The 23,038-nt window shown below is 34.4% G+C and overlaps 1 protein-coding gene across 2 annotated transcripts in view; it reads right to left on the bottom strand.

Moving 5' to 3' along the window:
- Positions 1-23,038, bottom strand: part of Plxdc2 (plexin domain containing 2) — a 431,497-nt gene that overhangs the window by 21,501 nt on the left and 386,958 nt on the right. For both annotated transcript variants that reach the window (XM_077802504.1, XM_026402387.2), the window contains one exon: positions 3,569-3,729. In XM_077802504.1, coding sequence (XP_077658630.1) covers positions 3,569-3,729 — 161 coding nt within the window. The remainder of the gene's footprint in view (positions 1-3,568; positions 3,730-23,038) is intronic.

The raw sequence follows: 23,038 nt of genomic DNA, 5'->3' as shown, positions 1-23,038 counted from the left end.
AGAAAAATGGTCTCGAAAGATACTATCCCTGTCCTAATCTCCAAACCCATCCCCTTGAGATGGGGAAATTATCCTGGGTTTTTCAGATGGATCCAGTGTAACCACCAGGTGTTTTATAAGAAGAAGGCAGGAGGTTCAGAGTTAGCAGTTGATGTGATGGCAGAAACAGATTTTGGAGAAGCCACAAGCCAAGGAACATGGGGCAGTCTCTAGAAGCAAAAAAATGGCAAGATAACAGCTTCCTTGAAGAAGGAACTGATCCTGCCAACACCATGACTTAGTGAGCCTGAATTTAGACTTCTAACCTCTAGCACTGTAAAATGTGTCATTTGAAGCTGTTAGGTTGTGGTAATTTGTTACAGTATCAAGAGGAAACTAACACACAGTCTTAAATTAGGGTGAAAAAAAGTTATTTTTGACTTCTCTGCACATGTCAGGCCATTCTGCTTTCTAAATTACCATTCTGCCAGCCTAAGAGGCAATCAATATAAGCTATTGAATGAAAGTTGCATGGAATGTTTTACAGCCGTTGCAATCATGTGTACAAAGAGTTCATAATAAAATTAAAAAATGTCACTTGAAAAAAAATGAACATCAATTTGCATTGCATTGAAATTACAATGATATTAAGATGGGCAAACATCAAATTATGTATAAAAGAATTCCAGGATAAAATTAATTATAATATTAATAGTGATTGATTCTGCCTAATAGGACTATAAATGACTATCCTTTCACATTTCTGCACTGTCCTAATTTTCTAGGAGTGGTATCATTTTCATAATGGAAAAACACATCATTTTTATTTTAAAAGTAGACAGAAGTATAACCTGATGCATAAAATGCAAAGTAAGAAGATTGCTATAAATAATCCCATTATTTATGTACCAACAATTTAAATCTAATTATTAATTTTATATCTTCAAAATTTTAGGTCTGGCAGGTCCCAAACCATGCAGTCATAATGGGTCTATGTTTGGATTTTGCAAACAGCGGTTCATTTTAATAATAGTAAAGTTATGATTATCACCTTCCAGAAATCCTTTGCTGACCAGCCACTTGAGCTGCATGACTATAGCCAGGATGTGAAGGTAATGATGTTAGCAGACTCTGGCAGTGGGAAGCCTGCAGAATGATTCTGTGTCACTTACATGTGGAAAGATGATAGTGACTCTGAGAACTAAGACTGTTTGAACTTGGATAAGTCATTCCACCTCTCTGAGTCTCAGGCTTTCTCTGTGTTAAAAGGGTATAGGACTAAATTATGTCTACAATTCCCCTCTCTCTAATATTCTACACATGAAGTATGTGGTACATCTTACATGTAATGAATCAACATTTGTATATTTATATGTGCATGAACAAGCTCCCTACACATTGAGATTGATTTAAAAGGGTCAATGCAAACCTGGCAGGTGGCTCACACCTGTAATCCCAGCTGCTCAGGAGGCTGAGGCAGGAAAATTGCGAGTTCAAAGCCAGCTTCAACAAAAGCAAGGTATTAAGCAACTCAGTAAGACCCTGTCTCTAAACAAAATACAAAATAGGACTGGGGATGTCACTCAGTGGTTTAGTGCCCCTGAGTTCAATCCCTGGGACCCACTCCTGCCAAAAGAAGAGGCCAATGAAAAAGAAAAATACCCCTGCTATTTTAGAATTTCATTTTATAGTCATACAGGGATTGCTGTAAATGCTTTAACTAGGTTCTCTGCACTGTACAATTTGCTGCTAATACAATTCTCATCAGTTATTTCATAGCCTACTCTTTTTCACAGCACCAGAAGGCCAATGTCTGGCTGGGCACTGAGACTTTCAGCTTGTCATTATCTGCTCTTTGAGGAAAGCATTCATAATCTCAGGTAAGATGTCCACTTTCTTCTGTGAAAATGGAGCCATTAACCAAACTTAATAACAACTTTCCAACTAAGTTCAATGCCTGATAATTTACCAATACCTATAATATTAAATAAGAATGTCATTTCTGGAATATGTCTTATATAAAATTTTAATGGAAGTTTAAAATGAAATTGGATATTACTTATGTATTTTTTCCAGGAAATATTGATAGAATACCATACTATTTTAAGAAAGAAATTTGACTTACGTAATCCAGATCTGAAGGAATTTATCAGTCTTATAGGGTGGAATGAATTATGCACAGATTTAGCTCTAATGCAAAACAGGAAGGTAAATGTCAGGGAACAGTACTGGTGTACTGCTAAGGATAGAGTTTCAGAGTTGGAAGAGAGATCGTGTCCAGCTACCCAGGCAGGAGATAGTCTTTGAGCAAATGTCTTTGTGGCATGGAGCATTTGGGCTGTATATGGAGAAGTGCTAAGATTGACATATGGCATTAGTTCCAAGTCCAGGTAGAGAGCCATAGGATAAAAATTTAAATGATAGATAAGATCTGGATTGTCAAGACCTTGAAGGAGACCACACTTTATTCTGCAGATAGAAGAGACACAAATAGGACTTTAAAGCAACTATTAAATTCATTTGCATGTATTCATCCCTGTTAGAAGGGGCAAAGGTCATTTTAACTTTGTATTTTAAAAGACTTATAATTTCTCAGTCAACAAAAATTCTAAGCAACTTTTCTGCATATGATCTAATGAATTAGAATTGAACTCTAACATGTTTGAAACTCTGCAAGAGAAGATTTCTTTACTCTAGTATTGCTGGTATGATTTAGTGTTGGAAAAGGAATGTCCCCTTGAAGATGCTGGAGTGAAAGCTGTTCATACAGGGGATACAGGAAATCAACCCAGTCTTGGGGATAAGAGAAGTGACCTACTCACACTGACTTTATCTACTGGTTCCCCTTTATCCCTCTAAGTTCCTTAGTTTCAGCCTTCCAGACTAGAAGCTTTCTGTGAGGGGCTTGGCTCTGGTCCCTAATATAGTTCTTGGTCCTTCTACCTGTTTGTTCCTGGCACTGGTACTACATCTACTTTCTGTACATAAAGAAAGTACTGATTCAACAGGTCTTCTGTTTTAGTGTGTGTGTGAGTGGGAATGTGCATTTTATACACACTTATAAATAACACACACTATGCAAAATGGCAATAGCTCATACCATCATCTTTTATATCTATCATTCTCTAATGAAAATCCCCCTTTTTTTTTCAAAATAGTTTGTAAGTATTTTGAGAGTAGGCCCACCATACTGTATCATAAAACCAGCCAACACACAATTAGTATTTATACATCAAATGCTTTAAGTCAAGTCCAAGAGCCTCCAGGATATGCTGATTTCCTCCCAGGATCAGGAAAACAGCTGGTTAACATATATGGTAGAATAGGACCAAAAATGTATGGTTTCTATTTTCCTTTAGATCTGTAACAGGCGAGATAGCTTGTTTCTTTAAAAGCTTCTGAGAAAAGGGATACTGAACCCATCATATGAAAGCAATCTATCAATATGTAAGCATGTGTATGCATGTGGGTGAGATCAGCCAACTTGAAATTGACAAATCGTGTGCTAAATATTAAATGCAGGTGGAGTTAGCAAATGGATACAGTTCACGGACCGCCATGGGTTTTATATGCTACACTTGGCACTTACCTCAATGAAGAAGATACTGGCTGCTGATGTTGGATGGTGATACATATAGACTGTCACAAGAACGCCCGCAACTATAATGAGGACCAGAATGAGGATTCCAACGATGAGGCCAGCATGCAGGGTCCCCCCTTTCTTCTCAGCTGCACTGTCATCTGTCGAAGCTGAAAGAACATCCCAGCTGTCAGGGCCTTCAGATGTGAATCCTTAAGTTCACATTTTCATTTGTTCAGAAATTTATGTTTTTAATAAAGTAACACAGATTTCTTTTTATTTCCTGCTCAAATTTTCTTGTCCATAATACCGATTTTAGAGGTTACGTGGGTAATGAAAACTCCATATTATTAATGAGTAAAAATAAATGTATAGTTTGAATCTGTTCAATAAAAAAGTATTTATTCTAAAAGGATTATAAATTTAACTTTATTTTTTTTCTCATTAAATTAACAGTTTCCTTAAAAAAATTAAAATGAATTACTTTTCAGGAGCTCCTCTCTCATTTTCTTTAAGAAAATTGCTTTTTTTAAAAAATAATTTTCTTTCAGAAAATTTCAAATGAAGAGTATCCAATGGCACTTGGTGGGTGACACATTTCAGAAAATCTGAGCATGAGCTCAAAGTATAATTTTCAAGGTCTGTTTTAAACTGAAATGCTCTTTAAAAGTATAACAGATGGATGCTAAATGACCCTCAAATAGTTTTATTGCTATCTAAAGGGAAAAACCACAGCATACGAAAATATTCCACTGTGCCACAGTCTGATAGCATTTTCTCTAACTTCTACTGAGATGCCTGCCACTGGGATGCACATTTTCAAAGTTAGAAAGAGGAGGAATTTAATTTCTAAAGTAATAACTATCCATCCCAAAGTCAATCAACCAAATAAAACTAATCTCCAAAGTCCTCTCTTGTTCTAAGATTCTGTAATCTTTGATGATTACTCAGGCATTCGGAGAGCTTCCCAAATTATGTGCAGCAGGTAACTGTATCCTAGTAGATAATCTGATTGGTATTTTTGAATCATTAGATAATTCCTTAAGACCCACAGAAGTTCCAGAACAGTGGTTCCCAATCCTTTCACTAACAATTGCCCTCTGTTATTTTTATGCTCTGTCTCTATGTTTTAAACATTTTTGTATATTTAACCTCATTAAATAAGCATAAATTTATTTATTTTATTTTGAATTTTCATTAATAATAAATAAGCACGACTACCCTATCAGAACAAGAGGTCCATACAAATTTACCGAAGTCTGGATAAAGCAAAAAACATGAGCTCCTTATTCCTTCCACCATCCTTTATATTTTTGTTCACTTTTTGCTTGAGACTCATTGGTGTTCAGTAGTCCTTCTCCCAATCTAATGTTCAAAACCCTCTAAGTCTCCCTTACATAACAGAAATTTACTAGTAAAAGAGTATCATATTTAAAGAGTAACTCGTAATATAAACATTCATTTATAATGTGCCAGGTATATTTGCACTGCTTTGCAAATATCAAATCCACAAACCCAAAAGGTAGGCATTATTATTATTTTTTTTTCTTTTTTTTTTTTTAAGAGAGAGTGAGAGAGGGGAGAGAGAAAGAGAGAATCTTTAATATTTATTTTTTAGTTCTCGGCGGACACAACATCTTTGTTGGTATGTGGTGCTGAGGATCGAACCCGGGCCGCACGCATGCCAGGCGAGCGCGCTACCGCTGAGCCACATCTCCAGCCCAGGTAGGCATTATTGATTCCCTTTTGATAGATGAGGAATCCAAGGTATTGGGACATTAAGAGCTGTACTAAGGTTACAAAGCTATTAAGATGGTACTGGCTTTAACATAAGCAGGTTGGCCTCAGAGCCTGAACTCTGAACTTCTAATCAATATTTCTTCAATTAACAATGAGCTGTAAGTACTTCCCTTTCCTCTTACTTCATGTTATGCATTCTGGGAAAGAATTCCAAAAGAATCTGTTGATTTCAAGTCAAGGAAAATTAATTTAAAACATGGTCTAAGAATTAACATTTTTGCCTCCTGGAGGGCAGAGGCTATGGCTGCCTTGTCACTTCCCAGGGACTGGGGCTTAGGTCTGTATGTATATCTATCAAAATTACTTACATTTATGTTTGATTGAAAAGAAGGAAGGAGAAAGAAAAATAAAGACTGTTGAAAATGGGTGACAGCTTTTGAAATGGCCACTTCTCCAGTAAAAAATCAAATGAGGATATAAGAATGACTTATCTATCTGGTCTTTATTTCCCTTATCTCCACAATGTGGTCAATAACAGTAATTACCCCATATCATTGCTGTGAAAATCCAACATTTAATATATAAAAAGTTCTTAGGAGAGTGCCTGGTATGCACTAAGCACTTCATTAATGCTAAACTATTACATTATTATTGTAGTTTTATATAAAGCAGACTGAGGCAAATTGTATGGTTGGACTCTTGGCACTCATGGCACCATATAAACTATGCTTTTTCCCTTAACATTTATTGCTTTAAAAGCTTGACCTCCTTCTTAAGTATGCTTATATGACTGCATTTTGTAAATTTGGCTTTTTTTCTTATTTTTACAAGATTATGACACATTACTTTCATGGGAAAACAAGATTAATTTAAAAATGTGACTTTGGGGAAAATGTGACAAAAATATCTACTTGAGTCAAAAGGGAAGCCTTCAATGTTTCTTTGAATCCCAATTATAATTCCAGGCAATGGTCTTCTCAGACCTTGCTCTGGCCTCCCTTCCCTTTTTCTTTCTCTTCCTGTCTTTATCTATTCTTCTCTACCTCTTTTCCTCTCTCTATCCTTCCTTCCATCCAGTAGGCCAGCATCTGGTTGTATTTCTGGGATTTGTAGTCTTTTATATACCGCCTGCCAATTCTTGGCCTCATGTTTTTCTGTGTGTGCAGTTCAGTTCAAGGTGCTGGTGAGTTGGTCTCAAGCTGTCACCACCTAAGTAGACCAGAGGGCCAGAATGTGTAGAGGAGGCAGCAGGCAAGAGGCAGCTCTCCCCAGGTAGAAAGAAGAGAGCAAGGGACATGTTTTATTCAATAGGAGCCCTTGTCAGAACTAAGATGATCTTTGAAATGCAGGCTCTAGGTTGTAGATATTGGGGCTATAAAATAAAACCAGATTTGCACTTTAAACATGGTAAACCTCACCCATTCTCTCTATTAGGCATACATATTTTCTTGTACCATGATTAGTTACTCATATTTCTAAGAATAAAATATCAGAAATACTGGAGTTATATTATCTCTCTTTTAAAACTTTCTTTTATGTTCCTGTTTTAGAATGTTAGGAGACCTGGTCATGTCTAATGCAATCTTTACAGCATCTGGGTTGTTACTTGCCAAATAAGCATTTCATGATATTTTTAGAAGATGATCATTTAAATAAAATAAACAATTTTCATGTATTCTCAAATATTACTAAGCAGTTGACAAATATTTAGAAGTCTATAAGTGTCATATGATTTCATGATGGATTGTAACTAGAATAAACCATGCAAGGAGAAATGTAGGAAATTTAATTCCAAAATATTACAGGAGTATCTATTGGTCACATACTAATACTTATCTCAAAATTCTTCCAAGTGATCATTTAAATGGAGTGACCAAAATATTGCTGGCATATTTTTTAGGAAACATATTCTTCTATTTTTATATTATTTAATATGTATATGTATTATATATATAAAAATATATTTATTTGCTATTGCAGTGATTCTATAATTAATTCCTACACAGCATGGTACCTTTATTCCAACTGGTTTCTAAGGACTTTAGAAATCCACAGAAACAGGTATAGAATGGCCTATAGAAGGTTTCTGTACCTGAAGGTAAGGTAAGCACCCACTTGATTTAAAATTTTCTCACTATTTGGTTTCCAGTTTAATATCACCACTTGATCAAATGGTACAGATTTTGTATATTTATGGGCATTGAGAAAAAAATGCATGGATATTTTATGTTAAAAAGGATAAGTGCCTTAAAGCAAAACTGAAAATTAAAAAGTATAACCAAACCAAGAATCCAGTAATTCCCATAAATGAAATTTAGTTCATTCACCCCAAGGGCAGATGGCTCAAATAGATGGATTTCGCTGCTTCAGAAGGACAATAATCTAAGATGTCAGCTTTGGAAACAGTCATTCCTGTGACTCCACCGATTGTTCTTTTGGACTGGCACACAGATGTGGGTCAAAGAAAACTCTAACCTTACTGCAAGTACAGACTTCTGATTTAGCCTATCACAGTCTACTTGGAATTATGGACACTATTTTAAAAAGGTCAGAAGGAATCTAGTCTTGAGGCACAAATTCTTATTCTGGTTTTAGAAATATTTCATGCTCTTTCATTCATGTCTAAAAGTGAACTAAAACCAGTGATCTTTCTCATACACACAGTATCACGCACAGGGGAATTCTAATCTTTAACTTTTCTTTAGTCTTACATTGTGTATTAAGAGGAATTAACAACCAAGGACATTAGAACACCAAAAAATGGCATTTAAGTCACAAAAGGAAATATGGAGGCATATTTTAAAAGTCTACCAATGAACAAAACTTAAAACATAAATGAAGTACAGAAAATCAATTGCATTAAAGATAATAGACTCTCATCTGATCCACTGAGTGACCCATGTAGTAATGGTGGCTTTCCAATACTTTATAAAATGAATATATATATTCAGACAGAGAGAGGCCTGCAAACATTATCACATCTATCAAAGCAATCTGCCATTGTTGGGTAAATTTTAGTTACTATATTAGAGAAGACAATAGGTTTATAAAAGGAATTAAGTACACATTGAAATATATTTAAGACCTTACATGATGTGTTAAATTTCCTACATTCCATGCAATGTTTATGACTGTATGTATGGATATGAAGAATGAAAGAAACAAGGAGGTAGAACGATTCAAGAAAGAAAACTTATTATTTGCTTCTTCAAAGTGTGGCATTTAATTTTATAACTGTCTCCTTACTCTTCCTCTGACTTTTCCCCCAGTGTTTACAAACATATGACACTGATATTTTGTATTTATAAGCATAATCCTCTAACATGGTAAAAGATTTTAATATAGTGCTAAAGTGATCGGTACCTATTATTAAATCCTGCCAGTAATTAAAGTCCAAGATTAAAGTGAAACAAAAATAGAAATATTCCTTGTCTGAAGTTTTATTCACTTTAGAACTAACTCTGTTCCTGGCCTGAAAGTGAAACATTACAGCCCATAAATTCCATAACATATTAATATCCTCTGGGGGATTGAGAGCCTGATGGGTTGGACAAAATCTTACACAAATTTGCTAAAAATCCATAAATCTTACATAGACGACGCCAGAATGTGCTTTTCTAAAGCTTCAGAATGAAGTTAAGCTATAAATGCTTAAAATGCTCAACTTTGGATTAAAAAACACACAGACAACTTTCCCCACGGAATATTATCTAACCCATTTATAAGCTATAGCATATAATAGAAGAAAATCAAGTAACAAAAATTTTAGCTCAACTGACTTTCCTTTTTGAAAGTTTGTTTCTCTTGTAGCTGGTCTGATTTTGTGGCTCATGCATTTTTCTCTCTCAGTTCTTTAACTTACTATATATATGATCATGACTTTGACTTCATTCAGAGTTTTTCTTGATACTTACATATATTTTCTAATCTTTAAAATTCTCTAATTCCTCCATTTTATTAATCATGGTATTACTATTTTCTGGGTGTTTAGCAATCTGTCAATATTGTTCAGGGACTAGAGTGCTTAAAACTTTTATACAAGGTATACATTATTCACAACATGTATCACTGTATCCACGTTTCTAAGTCACATTGTCCCTTTGACATTGTCATTGGAGGGATTTGGGTAGCTACTGTTAAAAAGATATGAAAATGGCCACACAACCACATCTAAGTGCCTCATATATGGTGAGAACAATGTCTGAAAAAGGGAACTGGCCTAGCTTTTACGTTTTTTTCTCTTTCTTTTTTTCCCACAGTCTGTACTACTACAGGGCAGGTGTGAAATTTCATTTAGGGAAACATATAAAACATTCTGAGCTAAAAGAGATTAGAATACAGCAATCCTTAAGAAAAAATAATCTGCTACCTCTTATCTTGAAAAAATAAAGCCAAATAAAGTTTCTGTGAAATTATATTAAAAGAAAATGCTTGATTCTATCAAAACGAGGGGTTTGGGATAACTGTCACTAAATGATAGCCTGCTTCTAGCCTCATTAAGTGATTGGTGATTTTATGCATGTTTATACATAATCATCTAAGACTAGATTTATAGCATTTATAGCAAATATAAGACCAAAGATAAATCTTTGTAATAATCTATTATTGTTTTTCATTTCTTATGTGCTACTCGTTGAAATAATCTACCTATACCTCTAGTATTAATATTAATCAAGATATTTATAAGCCTTAACTTTTACATTTTTCCCAAGATTAATTTTCTATATAAAGTTATCAATTTTCTCTATTTAAAAATATATTTAGAGATTATTTTTGAAAGATAAAATGTTTCTACTTCTACAAAATAATCTATAGAAAAGAAATCCACAGAAAAAGAGTTTTTCCACTAAATATGAAACTGAAGGGTTTCATGGAATGGTTTCTTCTTTAATTCCCTACAAAATCCTTCCAAGGATAAGACATTTAGATTTATTAACTGCAGAAAATATTTAGTAGAGTTTCCATAGAGTATATTCATGTGAGTGTGAACCACCAAAAGTAAGGTTGGTAAAGTACTTTTATGTTCGAGGGGTGCAGAACAGAATGATTTTTCATGCCATTTAATTCCATCCATTCTCATTTCAGCAAAAAGAGATAATTTATATGTAAACACTAGGATGATCACGAGGAATTGTTTACTGCACTATCAAATTTATCAGGTTTTCTGAACATGGGATAAGAATTTTCTTTAAGGCTAGGGCATGACTCAGTGGTAGAGCACTTGTAAAGCCCTAGATTTGATCTCTAGCACCGAAAACCAAACAAACAAAATACAAAATACAAAAATAAAGCCCCCAAAGCCTCTTAATGGTGTGGAAAGATTCAGTTGACATGAAACCTTTGGTGCTTCCAGGGAATGGCATCTAGATCTCACCTTGCCTGCCATACAGGACAATTACCTGTTCAATCGTGTCTCCTCTTCTGTGAAATGGTCACAATAGTGATAACTATGAAAAGAGAAGATGCTTCTACAGCTCTGGCCAGTGCTCCATGAAAAGATTGCCGATATTAGTATTACTCATACTAATTGCTTTCCTACTCATTACTGTACTTCACTACATTGATTTTATTGATATTCTGAAAAACTCTATTATAAATAGTAATTATGGTTCTATTGATTACTGCCTCAGTCCTTCCAATCATGGCTTCATTACCAGGGCAACATGAGGACTCTTAAAATTAGTCATGGAAATGGGGTACACCTTACTAAACTTAAGGACATGCTGGATAAAAGCACAGACATGCCAGTGAATAGCTTTTCCAGTGGCAATATACTGTACAATACACCCATGTCTAGGGTAGTCCTGTTGCTGAGGTCCAGTAGAATATCTAAATAAATCAACTCTTCAGTTCTTAACCGTAAGTTGCTTCTTTTGAAAACTATAGTATATTAAATCAGTCTCCCATCACTGATGCCAAATTTTATGATTAAAATTAAAGATAACCTTTAAGTCTCCCAAGAAAGCATGGATTAATTTAGTTGCTGTAGATAATACTTTGTATGTGTGTGCTCGCGCACACATACACGAGCATGTATGTGCACATGTTGCCTTGGGGTTGAAATTGCCATTCTTGATGCATATAAGAAACACAAGATCCTTCTGTTATTTGCTAGGGTTGGATGTATGCTACAACTCTGAAGGAAGAAAAATGAGCAGGATATGATAGAATCTGGTGGGATGTAACCACTATCCGCTAAAAAAAAGTACAACAAACAATAGCTGGGTAAAAGCCTTGAGTGTCACTGAATTTCATTTTAAGTGTATATTACTAGAATTAATAAAGAGCACCACACATATCAAGACTAGAAAGAAAAAAAAAAAAGGAAAGAAACCACCAAGTACCAGCTTTGCAAGGTATTTACATTTCACACCTTAGTATCAATACAGGCAAACTGTGGTTTACCTTGTGTCTCTAACAGGGATAGAATCAGTACCTGCTTGGGAAGAGGGATATCATAAAATTGTGCTTATTGTTCATTTATCTTTAGACCCTGGAGTGGATAGAACATGGTTAGGCTAGAGAGTGGCACTAGGCCTGACCTACCCTGTTCAACCAAATCAATTTCACAAGAAAGTTCAACTGCATGGACCTATAAAACTCCCACGAGTTGGACAGTTGCAAGGGCTAAAGTTTTAAAGTGTCAGAGGATGGAATTCGCGAAGCAGGAAGGCTCTTTCCTACTTTAAAACTGTGATTTAGCAAAATTGGTGCTATTTGCATTTTTTTGAGAATACTGGATAGCTTTAAAAGGAGCAGAATGACCCCACAATGGCACGCACAGTCAACTGGGTGGCATCAGAACTGCCCACTTACTAGGATTGTGATGGAGAACTATGTTCCTTATAAGTTATGTGATCCTGGGCAAATTACCTAAACCCCTGTGCTTCTGATACTTCATGTGTGAAATGAGATTATAAGAAGACTTTGTGCATAGGGTGCTATAAGATGGAATGAGCTAAACATGCCACATCTGTAGAAGACTGCTGGTCTACCTGTAAATAGCCCAGTAACTGCTAGATACATTTATCATTATTACCAACTACATGGCAAGGTTCTCTGAATAATTTAGAACAAAACATGAATCAAATAATTGGAAATGTCAAATTTTATACCTACTAATTAAGGAAACTGGTTCACTAACGATAAGCCTTTTTGATTTACTGGAGAATTTCAGGAAGTTTGGAAGAATGTATTTATGAGAATTATTAAGAAATGAGATCAAGTTTATAAGAAGCATATAAAAATGCTTCTTTCCTTTCTTTTTTTTTAATAAAAATAAAATCTGCATCCTTGAAACGTATGGATCTTAAGTGTACTATTTAACAAGTTTTAATAACTGTGTATAGTGGAGTAACTACCATGCAAATCAAAACATGGAATACTTCCATCTCCCCAGAAAGTCCCCTATCATCCCTTCCAGTCAATCTCTACCAACCCTTGGCCACAGGAAACCTGTGTGCTGACTTCTGCTGTTACACATTAGTTTTGTTTTTACATGGATTTCATATAAATTAAATTATACTACATGTTATTGTAGATTATTTTTGCATTTGCATGGATTTTATACAAATTGAATCACATTGCACATACTCTGATATGTCTGGCTCTTTTGTTTAACAATTATTTTAAGATGTATCTGGGTCATTAGTTCATCCTACTTTCTGTTGAATAGTACTTTGCATAAGTATAAATCAATTTGTTTATTCTGGTGATGGACATTTTGGACTGTTCCCAGTTTTGAGAGTTTATGAATACATTCACCCTGAATATTCTTATATAACTGTGTGTGTGTGTGTGTGTGTGTGTGTGTGTGTGTGTGTTTATGTCCTTTCTTGGATAAATGCATAGACATGACATTTCAAAAGGCCAGAACTTTGTAAGAAGCTGTTGGACAGTTTTCCAATGTGGCTGTACAATATTACACTCCAGTCAGTGATGTGAAAGAGTTCAAGTAGCCATATCCTCATCGATATTCCTGTCGTGTCATCAGTATTAGCTCTGTGCCCCAGAGCACCATGTTCTCATCAGTATTACTACTGTGTAGTGCTTGGCCATCGTCACAGGTCTGCAGTGGTTTCCCATTTATGCTTTGGTTGTCTTTTTGCTTATTGGTTTTTCAGGAGTTGTTTACAGTTTCTGGATAAAGTCCTTCCTGATATATGAGTGTAATAACCATTTCCTCCTGTGTGTGACCTGCCCTTAGTTTTCTTGACAGAGTTTATGATGAAAAAAGGATTTTTAATTTTGATGTTTAATTTACTATGTCTAAAAAAATTAGTCTTCTGAGAGGATATTAAATTTATTAAACTTTTCAAAGAATCAATTCATGATTATGCTAATATTCTCTATCATCTATATTTCCTTTCTTCTACTCTTATTTTTATTATTGCCTCATTTTCTTAATATTATCATTAATTGGCAAATAATAGAGACATTTAATTATTATGGGGCTTAGCATACTCATCTTCTTAAATTTAAATTGGAAGCTTGAATCATTAATATTAAACACATTTTTCTTTCTAATACAGACATTCAGAATTATAAATTTTCTTCTAAATAATTTTTATGAGCATTCCACAAATTTAGGTCTCTTATATCCACTGTCATTTCATTGAAATATTTTCTAACTTTACCTCTTGCTACAGTAGTCTCCCGCTTTATCTATTGGAGATAGAAGTGCAATCTACAATGGATCTACAATGGATACCCCAAACCATGGATAGTTCCAAATCCTTATACACACTATAGTTTTTCCTATATAACCTGAAGCATTGCTATATGGTGCCAGGATTAATCAATCTATCCTTCCATATTTTGTACCCCTTTTTTGCATCACTGCTCTGTATCTGAACACACATACTGCAATATGGAGACAGTTGATCTAATAGTTGAGAGGACTAACGGATGGGTAGTATATACAATGTGAATACAGTGGACAAATGATGATTTGTGGGTTGGGTGGGATAAAATGGGTCAGTGTGAGATTTCAGTAAACTACTCAGCATGGCATTCAATTTAAGACTTAGAAGCTGTTTGTTTCTGGAATTTTCCATTTACTATTTTTGGACCATGATTGACCCCAGGCAACTAAAACTGTGGAAAAGGAGCTACAGCATACTGAGAAAGAGCAACCTTTGTTCAAATCCCATAACTTTTCCCTCCTATCTACCTCCTCTTCTACTTCCAGATATATCACTTTACTCTCCGTCATCTCTTTTTCTTCTTTATGGGTTCTTTCTCCTCAATACCTACAATAAGTAAATATGCTCCTAAAATAAAACATCATCAATGTAAAAAAAAAAAACCTCTTCTTCCCTTTTTATTTTATTTTATTTATCGAGTTTCTTGAAAAAGTCATCTTTGTTGACATGAATTTCCTTATTTTCCATGGACTTCTCAATTTCTGACTGAAGCTGTACCACCATGGATTGTAGAACAATCCAGTCAAGGTCAACTGCTGTGTTCATATTACCTAATCTAATGGCCACTTTTTTGTTTGTTCACTTGACTTGTCTGCAGCACGGGTGGTGTTCAGACCTTCCTCTTCCTCCTTTGGTTTCTGTGATAACCAAACCCTTTTGGTTTCTCCTTAACCCTTTTTTTTTTTTTTTTCAGTTTTCTTCACAAAATTTCAAAAGCTAGTTCCCCTTTTTATCCTAGTTTTTTTTTTCCATTTTTATATCTTTCTGCTATCTTATTTGTCCTTATAACTTCAATCATTTTATCTGATGATATGTAAATTTATATCTTGCTCTCACATTTCTCAAATGAATTTCACTCATATAGACAAATGCCTATTGAGCATTTTCATTTTGGTGACCCCCTGGGGAACTTCAAAGTTAACAGACTCAAATTCAATGTATTGTCTTCCCCACAAACTTCTTCTTCCTACAGTCTTTAGTAAACAGCCATATAGTTCAACCCCACCCCCCCAAATTAAATCCAAGATCCAAGAGTCTATTCTTAGTTACTCTATCACATAAATCACACAATCACATGAATCAGATATTAGTTATTTATGTAGGCTCTATTTCATTTAGAACATTTCATATGTCCATGCTTTTTTTCTTATTTCCATTCTCAAATACTATTTTAGCCCTTTACTATTTCTTCTGAGGATTACTGGTGTTATCTCCTGACCTGTTTTCCTATACTTAGTCTTATCCTTTCACAACTGTTCCCTACCTACAACCATGTAGACCTTCTCCTGGCACTTCCCTGACTACATGGTTCCATGGTTCCCAATGTCTTTGAGATAAAGTTCAAGCCCCCTTGCCTGGCACAGAAAGCCATGAGTAATAAAGCCCCAACTTACCTCTCTACCTCACCATCCAGAATTACTATATGTATTTCTTCACCTCTTTGGAGTTGCCCACATTGATCTGAGCGTTATTCATGCTTCTGAACCTCCATCTATGTTGATCCCTGCACTGAAACCCCTTTTTTTCTACCTCTTCTCCATAAAGATCCCACCCCTACTGCAAAACTTAAATCAAACATCACAGATTTCTCATTGCTTTGGTTTTATTTAGTTGCCTTTTCTCTGCCTTCTCACAATTTTTCCTGAGCTATCTTTGCATTCTTTACATCATACTTAATTATAGATTTACTTCTCTTTGCTGTCCATTGGCCACTTGCTTATTTGGTGAAGACACTAGACTTTGTCTAACTTTGTATCTCCAAATTCTAATAATGGGGGCTGGAGATATAGCTCAGTTGGTTCAGTGCTTGGCTTGCATGCACAAGGCCCTGGTTTCAATCCCCAACACCACACACACACACACACACACACACACACACACACACACAAATCCTACTAATGGACCTGGTTCTGAGTAACTTAAGAAATGTTTCCTAGCCAAGAAAGATTGTGCAAGCCTAGAATCCCAGAGACTCTGGAGGCTGAGGAAGGAGGACCACAAGTTTGAGGCCAGTATTAGCAATTTAACCACAGCCTAAGTAATTTAGCAAGACCCTGCTTGAAAATAAAAAATAAAAAGGCCTGGAGATGTTACTCAATATTAAAAGCTCTTATGAGTTCAAATCCCAGTACAAAAAAGAAAAAAAAAATGTTTCCTAGGGGCTCACATATGCCTTGCAAATGCTCTACCACTTAACTAGATCCCCAGCCCAAGAAATGTTTCTTGAATAAATCAAATTAAGTTAAATCAAATCATTATCTAATTTAATCTAATTCTCTAGGGATATACATTTTCTATTAGTAGTATAAAGCTTTCATAATACATGCATACTTTACATTAAAAAAAACTCTAATAACTACATAGGTCTGATACATGGTCAAGATATACCATAGAGATTGAGCAGCACAAAACCTACGTCTAGGAACACTCATAAGTCCCTGGTTTCAAAATCCAACAGTATAAAAATTTCCTTCCTCTAGCAGAATATTCCCAAGCCTACATATGTGACAGGAACAGCACAGATAGAAAACAGGTAGAAGAAGAGTACAGAAAGGAAAGTAGCTACTGATCAGAGGGATGTGGGAAGACATTCTGCCAACAGCAAATGTAAAGTATATTTAGAGCTACTTCTTGGAAGCCACATTTCCATTTTCTATGAGAGGCTCTGCTGCATTTTTTTATCCTCTGTTCTACTGGCAGCATAAACTAACTACAAATCCTATCTACAAATCAACATAAAGGGGAAAAATATATTTCCATGTGATTTTTCTTTCTGCTTTCTTTTCTTATTCTCAATATCAGTTTTTCAAACTATTAAGTCAAATCATGACTTTGCAACTTTTGCAGGTAAAAATGGTTTTAAAAAGTGAGTAACTTCATATAGTTTAACAAAATGCAGAAAACATAACTATTATTACTAAAAATACATTTTCATACAATTTCAATGGACTAATTTTCACATGCTATATTTAAATTAGTTATGACGTTTAAAAGATATAATGCTTTCAGGTACCTTGCCTCTGAAGAGCAAGATTCATTCTTTTCTTTTTTATACTGGGGATTGAACTCAGGGGCCCTCGACCACTGAGCCACATCTCCAGCATGTTTTTGTATTTTATTTAGAGATAGGGTCTCACTGAATTACTTAGGACTTGATGTTGCTGAGGCTGGCTTTAATCTCATGATCCTCCTGCCTCAGCCTCCCGAGGCACTGAGATTGCAGGCAAGCGCCCCATGCCCACTGCAAGACGCATTCTTTATATGAAGATAGAGATAATTTCTTGCTGCCAACAAATACAGTCTTGTTTCAGGAAAGTCATGAAGTGAAGGCCAATTGGCAGAGTGAAACTAAGATGTGTCATTCTTATTTTGGGAAATCTGGCAGAAAGAAATCAAGAATTCACTCAATGCTGGATTTTCAAAGTATGGTTCAGAGGGTGGTAGTGACTGCATTATTGAATCTGTTAGAAGTGCAAGTCAATCATTTGGGCTCCACCCTTGAAATACAGTATGAGAGTAAGATTTTCATGTAATCTCCTAAAGCAATGGTTGGGATGCTTATCACTTAGGAAGCACTGATCAAGCTACGTGCTCTCAACTTAATGTCACACTGTAATCCCTAGGAACAAAAAGTTAAAACATCTTCACTCCTGGGATCTAGCCCTGGAGGTTAAGATTTAATTGATTTAGGATAGTCTAAGTTCTTCATTTTTATACACTAGAGTAGAAAATGAGATAAGAATAACCAGATGAGTTCAATACACAGAAAAGGTTGAGAACTACTACTCTAGACAAAGGTTTAAGAGAGACAATCCTGGGGGAATCTCAAAATATTCAAAAGTGTAAGAATTTTTCACTATTGAGTATATACGTACTTAGAAGAGAGTTAGTGCTAACTCAGTGCAGCCAATCAAGGCAATAGATAAAACTAAATACCAAGATATCTTACAGATTTAGAAATGGAAAGTGATAGCTATTCAATAGCCTGTCAAAAGAAAATAACAGTTTCCCTTTGCTCGTAAGACTGTGATCTATCTACACCAAAGAAGTTGATAAAAAAAAAAAATACTAGGAAAGGAAGGAAAAAAATAGAGAAAGATATGTTGCTTTGATAATTTAAGTATGAAAGTCAAAAAATAATTCAACTGAATGATAAATGAAATACCAGACTAGATAGTAAAAGTACAACCTTAGAAGCATTTTGGTGACAAAGTCAGAATAATGTTCTAATATTTTACCTTTGGACAAAAAGTCTTACGACATATTCAGAAAAAGGAAGGTGAACACAGCTTTAGACCAACCATTCCATAGTAGTTTCCAAGTTTCTGTTACCTCTGAAATCAATTGCTTAGCAGATTTGTGCCAGTGAATTGATTGAGTCATGTTCTATGAAGATGGCAATTTCGGCATCTCCTTGACAGAAACCTTACCCTGACTCCCCAAATGCAGCTTTTCAGAGTAAAATTTAGTAAAATTCTCATCAATAGGAAGAAATGCAAACACAGTAACCCCTGCTTTCTAAACCATGCTTAACTCCAATGCTGTTACTTTCAATATTAGCAATTAAAGATTTATGTTCAATTTTTTTAAAGAAACAAATAAATCAAAGGAAAGAGGCTTTAAAGCAATCAATAGAGAATGTAAATTTTGATGCTCTGATAAAGCTGTCAACAAATTTTAAATAATGAAGTCGGTTCAGGATTTTCTAGATTTAATAAATTTAACATCTACATACAGTAGAATGGTACAATTCAATTTGCTCAATTGAGTTGAATCTGATTGAAAATTTTACTTCTCAATTAAAATCTCTTGTCATTGATTCAACTTGCAACCTCCTCTCAGCCCTGGATATTACTTTATTCAGTCTGCACCTTGAAGACATTTACATTTCTAATTACGTGCCCAGTGCCATTTGAAAGCAACATATTTAAATGTCAAAGAAGGCATTTAATAGTTGTACCTGTTAAAATAGATAGTTAGGTCATTCTTTGAAAGTATAATTCTTCTAATAAGCTATCACTAGAATTTGAAAGCCCAAAGATGTTGGTAGTACTGTATATAACCATTATCCACATATATAGTGCATTTAAAGACTACAGTATAGATACCCCTTTATAGGTGAATTGAATCTGAATTTTCAGAGAAACCAAGAAGGCTGAAAGAACTTTAAATTAGATTTCAAAGATACACTAAAAGTTGCCTTGTAGTTTGGAGACCATATACCAAAGATTCTGACATTTCTTCAGTTAAATAGGGGATATAATGAATGCATTGTGATTTTATCAGAAAGGATAGAATGGAAATTAATGCATAATTACACAAGGAAAAAGAAATTCATTTTCAAACATAAATAATCAGTTGCTTCAGAGAAGGAAAAAGAATAAAGGAGGTATAAAAAGAAATTTTATTGTAGTATTTCCCATGTGCAATTTGAGAGCTATAATGTAAGAAAAAAAGCAATACTGTGACGTAATTGAGAATTTGGAGTCTGCATGAAGGCTGAACAGAGTTTCATTCCAGCTCTGTCCGATACCACCTTAATAATCTAACCTTTTTGCACCTCTATTTCCTAATATATAAAATGGAAATGATACTAACAGCAATTTGCGGAAATAATAATAAGACCAAATATATATGTAATATTTCCCTCCTACTACTGCCCCATCCATTCTGTATTTTAATATGAAAAAGGGATAGGTATATTGTTTAATTAGAATGGTTTTATTCTAAAAAACTTAATATTATGAATATGTAACCAGTAATACTCAGAGAGAAATTGTTGTCTTTACATTAGCTCTTCTGAACTTTTGTATTCAGCCATTTTTGGTGGTCAATGAAGGCCATATCTTACTAAGGGGATCTGCACTCACCAGATAACATTCCCTTCATTTAGATTTGTTCATGTTCTCTTCTCCATTATTTACAGAGCTTAGAGTTTCCACTCAACCCTAAAGGCTAATATGACATCTCTGGTCTAGCAACTAGTCTGAAACTTCCAGAGGCTCTATCTATACTTAAGCTATATATATCAGGAAACTCAATGCAAAACTGAGATTCACCAGAGTGACTTAGCAGATCATAACTCAGCCTGGCTCCTCTTAGTGGGCAACCCTGATGTGTGGCTTTGGTCTCCAGTTGTTCAGAAGTACTTTATGCTCTTATACCAAAGACAGAAAAATCTCCTGGAAAGTAAATGCATAATCAAGTCAGGTGTGAATCCCACCAAGAAAATCAACTATTTGAACCTACAGAAATGTCTCAGAAAGATGTAGTGTCTAGGTAATTCAATACCTCTAGGAGACAATGCATGGAAAGACAGTCATTGGTTTTTAACTGTATACTATTTTGAAAAATGTCACCATCTTTTCCAGAAAAGCATAGATCTCTAAATTAAAATGCTTTTAAAGAAAGTCAATTAAATCAAGAACTTAAATCAAGAAATAGAATATGCTGCATTTCTTTGTAACAATACATAGAAATGGCCCCCAATACATTAGTATACATGTTTTAAAAAAATAATTCTTGATAAAATGTTAGAAGACATTTAAGTTAGACCTACTTACTCATTGCTATCTCAATCATGCAAAATTCTAACTAGCAGGGATGGACAATTCTAAATTCTGTTTTCAACATGTTTAATGAAGTAAGATTTAAATTAGTAATCCTTACTATATCTTCACGTTGCATAAAATGAAAATCAAAGATAGCATACTATTTTAATAAAAATGCTATAAAAAGCAATACATAATTAATTTTCTTCTTCTTCTTCTTCTTTTTCTAAGTCTAAGGATCAAACCCAGGGCCTCATGCCTGCTAGGCAAGGGCTCTACCCTTGAACTACACCCCAGCCAACTATTCTATTGAAGAAACCAATACTGGTCATACTGGCCTTTCTAGCTGTACTTGAAATTTTTTTTTAAAATGCTTTAAGAACAATCCCAGATACAAAGATTTGGTCTTAATGTAATATTTTGGAATTCTGACAAATATCTCCTACATTATCAATTATCTAAATATGAACTAAAAATTCAGCAATTGACTGCCTAGTGTACCAAAAATCCTAGATTTTAATCCTGGAATTTATTTAACTTGACTTCTTAGAATCATAAGGAATTTCTAATGCATTGCTTTAAGAAAATCTTTGTTTTGTGATTCTTAGATGCTTTAAACTAAACTAAGGGTTTAATTGGAGATAACTGGTACTATTTTAGCAAACAATTACCAAAGTGTATTCAACAAAACATTAAGTCTGTGAGATTCTATTGGTGAAAAGTTTTTATGGTCAAATAATGGAGAAATGCCAAGTAGAAAATCTTTACAACCATCTTGCAGATTCTTTAGAATGCATATTCTCTAAAAGAAGGGAATTTGTCTAACCTGGTCTACTACTGTAACCTCCAGTCTGCAGCTATGCTTTGCAATTAGAAGACATTCTGCAGAAATGAATGAATGAACACAGAGGCTTTGAATAAATAGTCTTCCACTACAGAAATGTCTTTAATTACTTCTTTAATTTTCTTTTACTCAGAGTATCTCATATCTATTGGAACACAGGAATCCTTTGCTTTATTGGCTAGCATTATAGAATATTTTATGTATAAAAAAGAAGAAAGAGAGAGAAAAAGAAAAGAAAAAGAAAAGAGAGAAAAACAGAGCAGGTATCCATATAACTTCTATCTATATTAAGGATTAAATGTCACAAATACAATGAAAAACAGAAGCCTCTCTACTGTGCTTCCTCTATTCCATTTCATTTCACAACCCACCTTTTCCTTCAAAGCAAGATCACCCCAACATTAGGATTTAGGACCATCTGATACTTATTAATTTCCTTCTCTAGGAAATCCTGAGTTGATGGGGGTAGATTGCTAAAGACCCTTCAGGCATTAAGACTTTAATTTATTTCTAGTTAGTACATATTTTATAAATGCCAGTCTACAAATCTACCTACCTACTAAAGTAAAACAATAATGAATAAGAAATGAGTGAAATGAAACACTACAATACAGATGCAAAGACAACAGACAATTGATGTAATGATGTTATTTAAGAGAGTCTGAGCAGCTTTTCTCTAGGATGAACTGATATAAAATATAAAGAGAGATAGATATGTATCTTTAGATTTTACACATACACACACAATAGCCTAAGAAAGCACAGAAATATTGGTTATTACAATATTGATTCTCTATAATTATAAGGAAAAAATCCTCAGTTCTTTGCATTTGGCTTAAGAAATTGTCACCTGATGCCCATGTCAATGTGACAATGTGCCCACAGTTACAAAACAGGTCCTGCCAAGAAGAAAAAAACCCTCTCCTGAGCCACATAAATACTTGCTATGAAAATATCTTTATCAATGTCCAACACACTCAAAAGGAGAACCACAAGTGGACTAATACAGTTTAATTAAAAAAAATAACTAGTTTTAAAAAAAACAGTAAAAGTTTTTTTGGTAAAACATTTTTCCCCTCAAAATTTCAAGTACCAGTACAGGTGTTTTTAAACCATCATAGAAAAACTTTACTTGTATACCTAATAAGATGTTCTTTGGAACTTTAATTTTGGGGCCTGTGCTTTATAAAGCAAATGAGAAGACCTAGCACAGACATTTCTAGACTTATTGTCATATTTCTTAATTTTATTATAAAGGTTGTTGACCAATTTACTAAAAAAAGAATTGAATCAAATACCTGCAGCTATATAGATAATTGTTTATGTAACCCAAACAAAAACAAGAACAATCAAGAATGCAAGATGTGTGAATGAATTGTCTACTATATAGATGGTAAACAATGTCACATAGTTTTATAGA

This window comes from Urocitellus parryii, chromosome 9 (assembly GCF_045843805.1).
Source record: "Urocitellus parryii isolate mUroPar1 chromosome 9, mUroPar1.hap1, whole genome shotgun sequence".
Taxonomy (NCBI): domain Eukaryota; kingdom Metazoa; phylum Chordata; class Mammalia; order Rodentia; family Sciuridae; genus Urocitellus; species Urocitellus parryii.
This window is presented reverse-complemented; position numbering and strand designations above follow the sequence as displayed.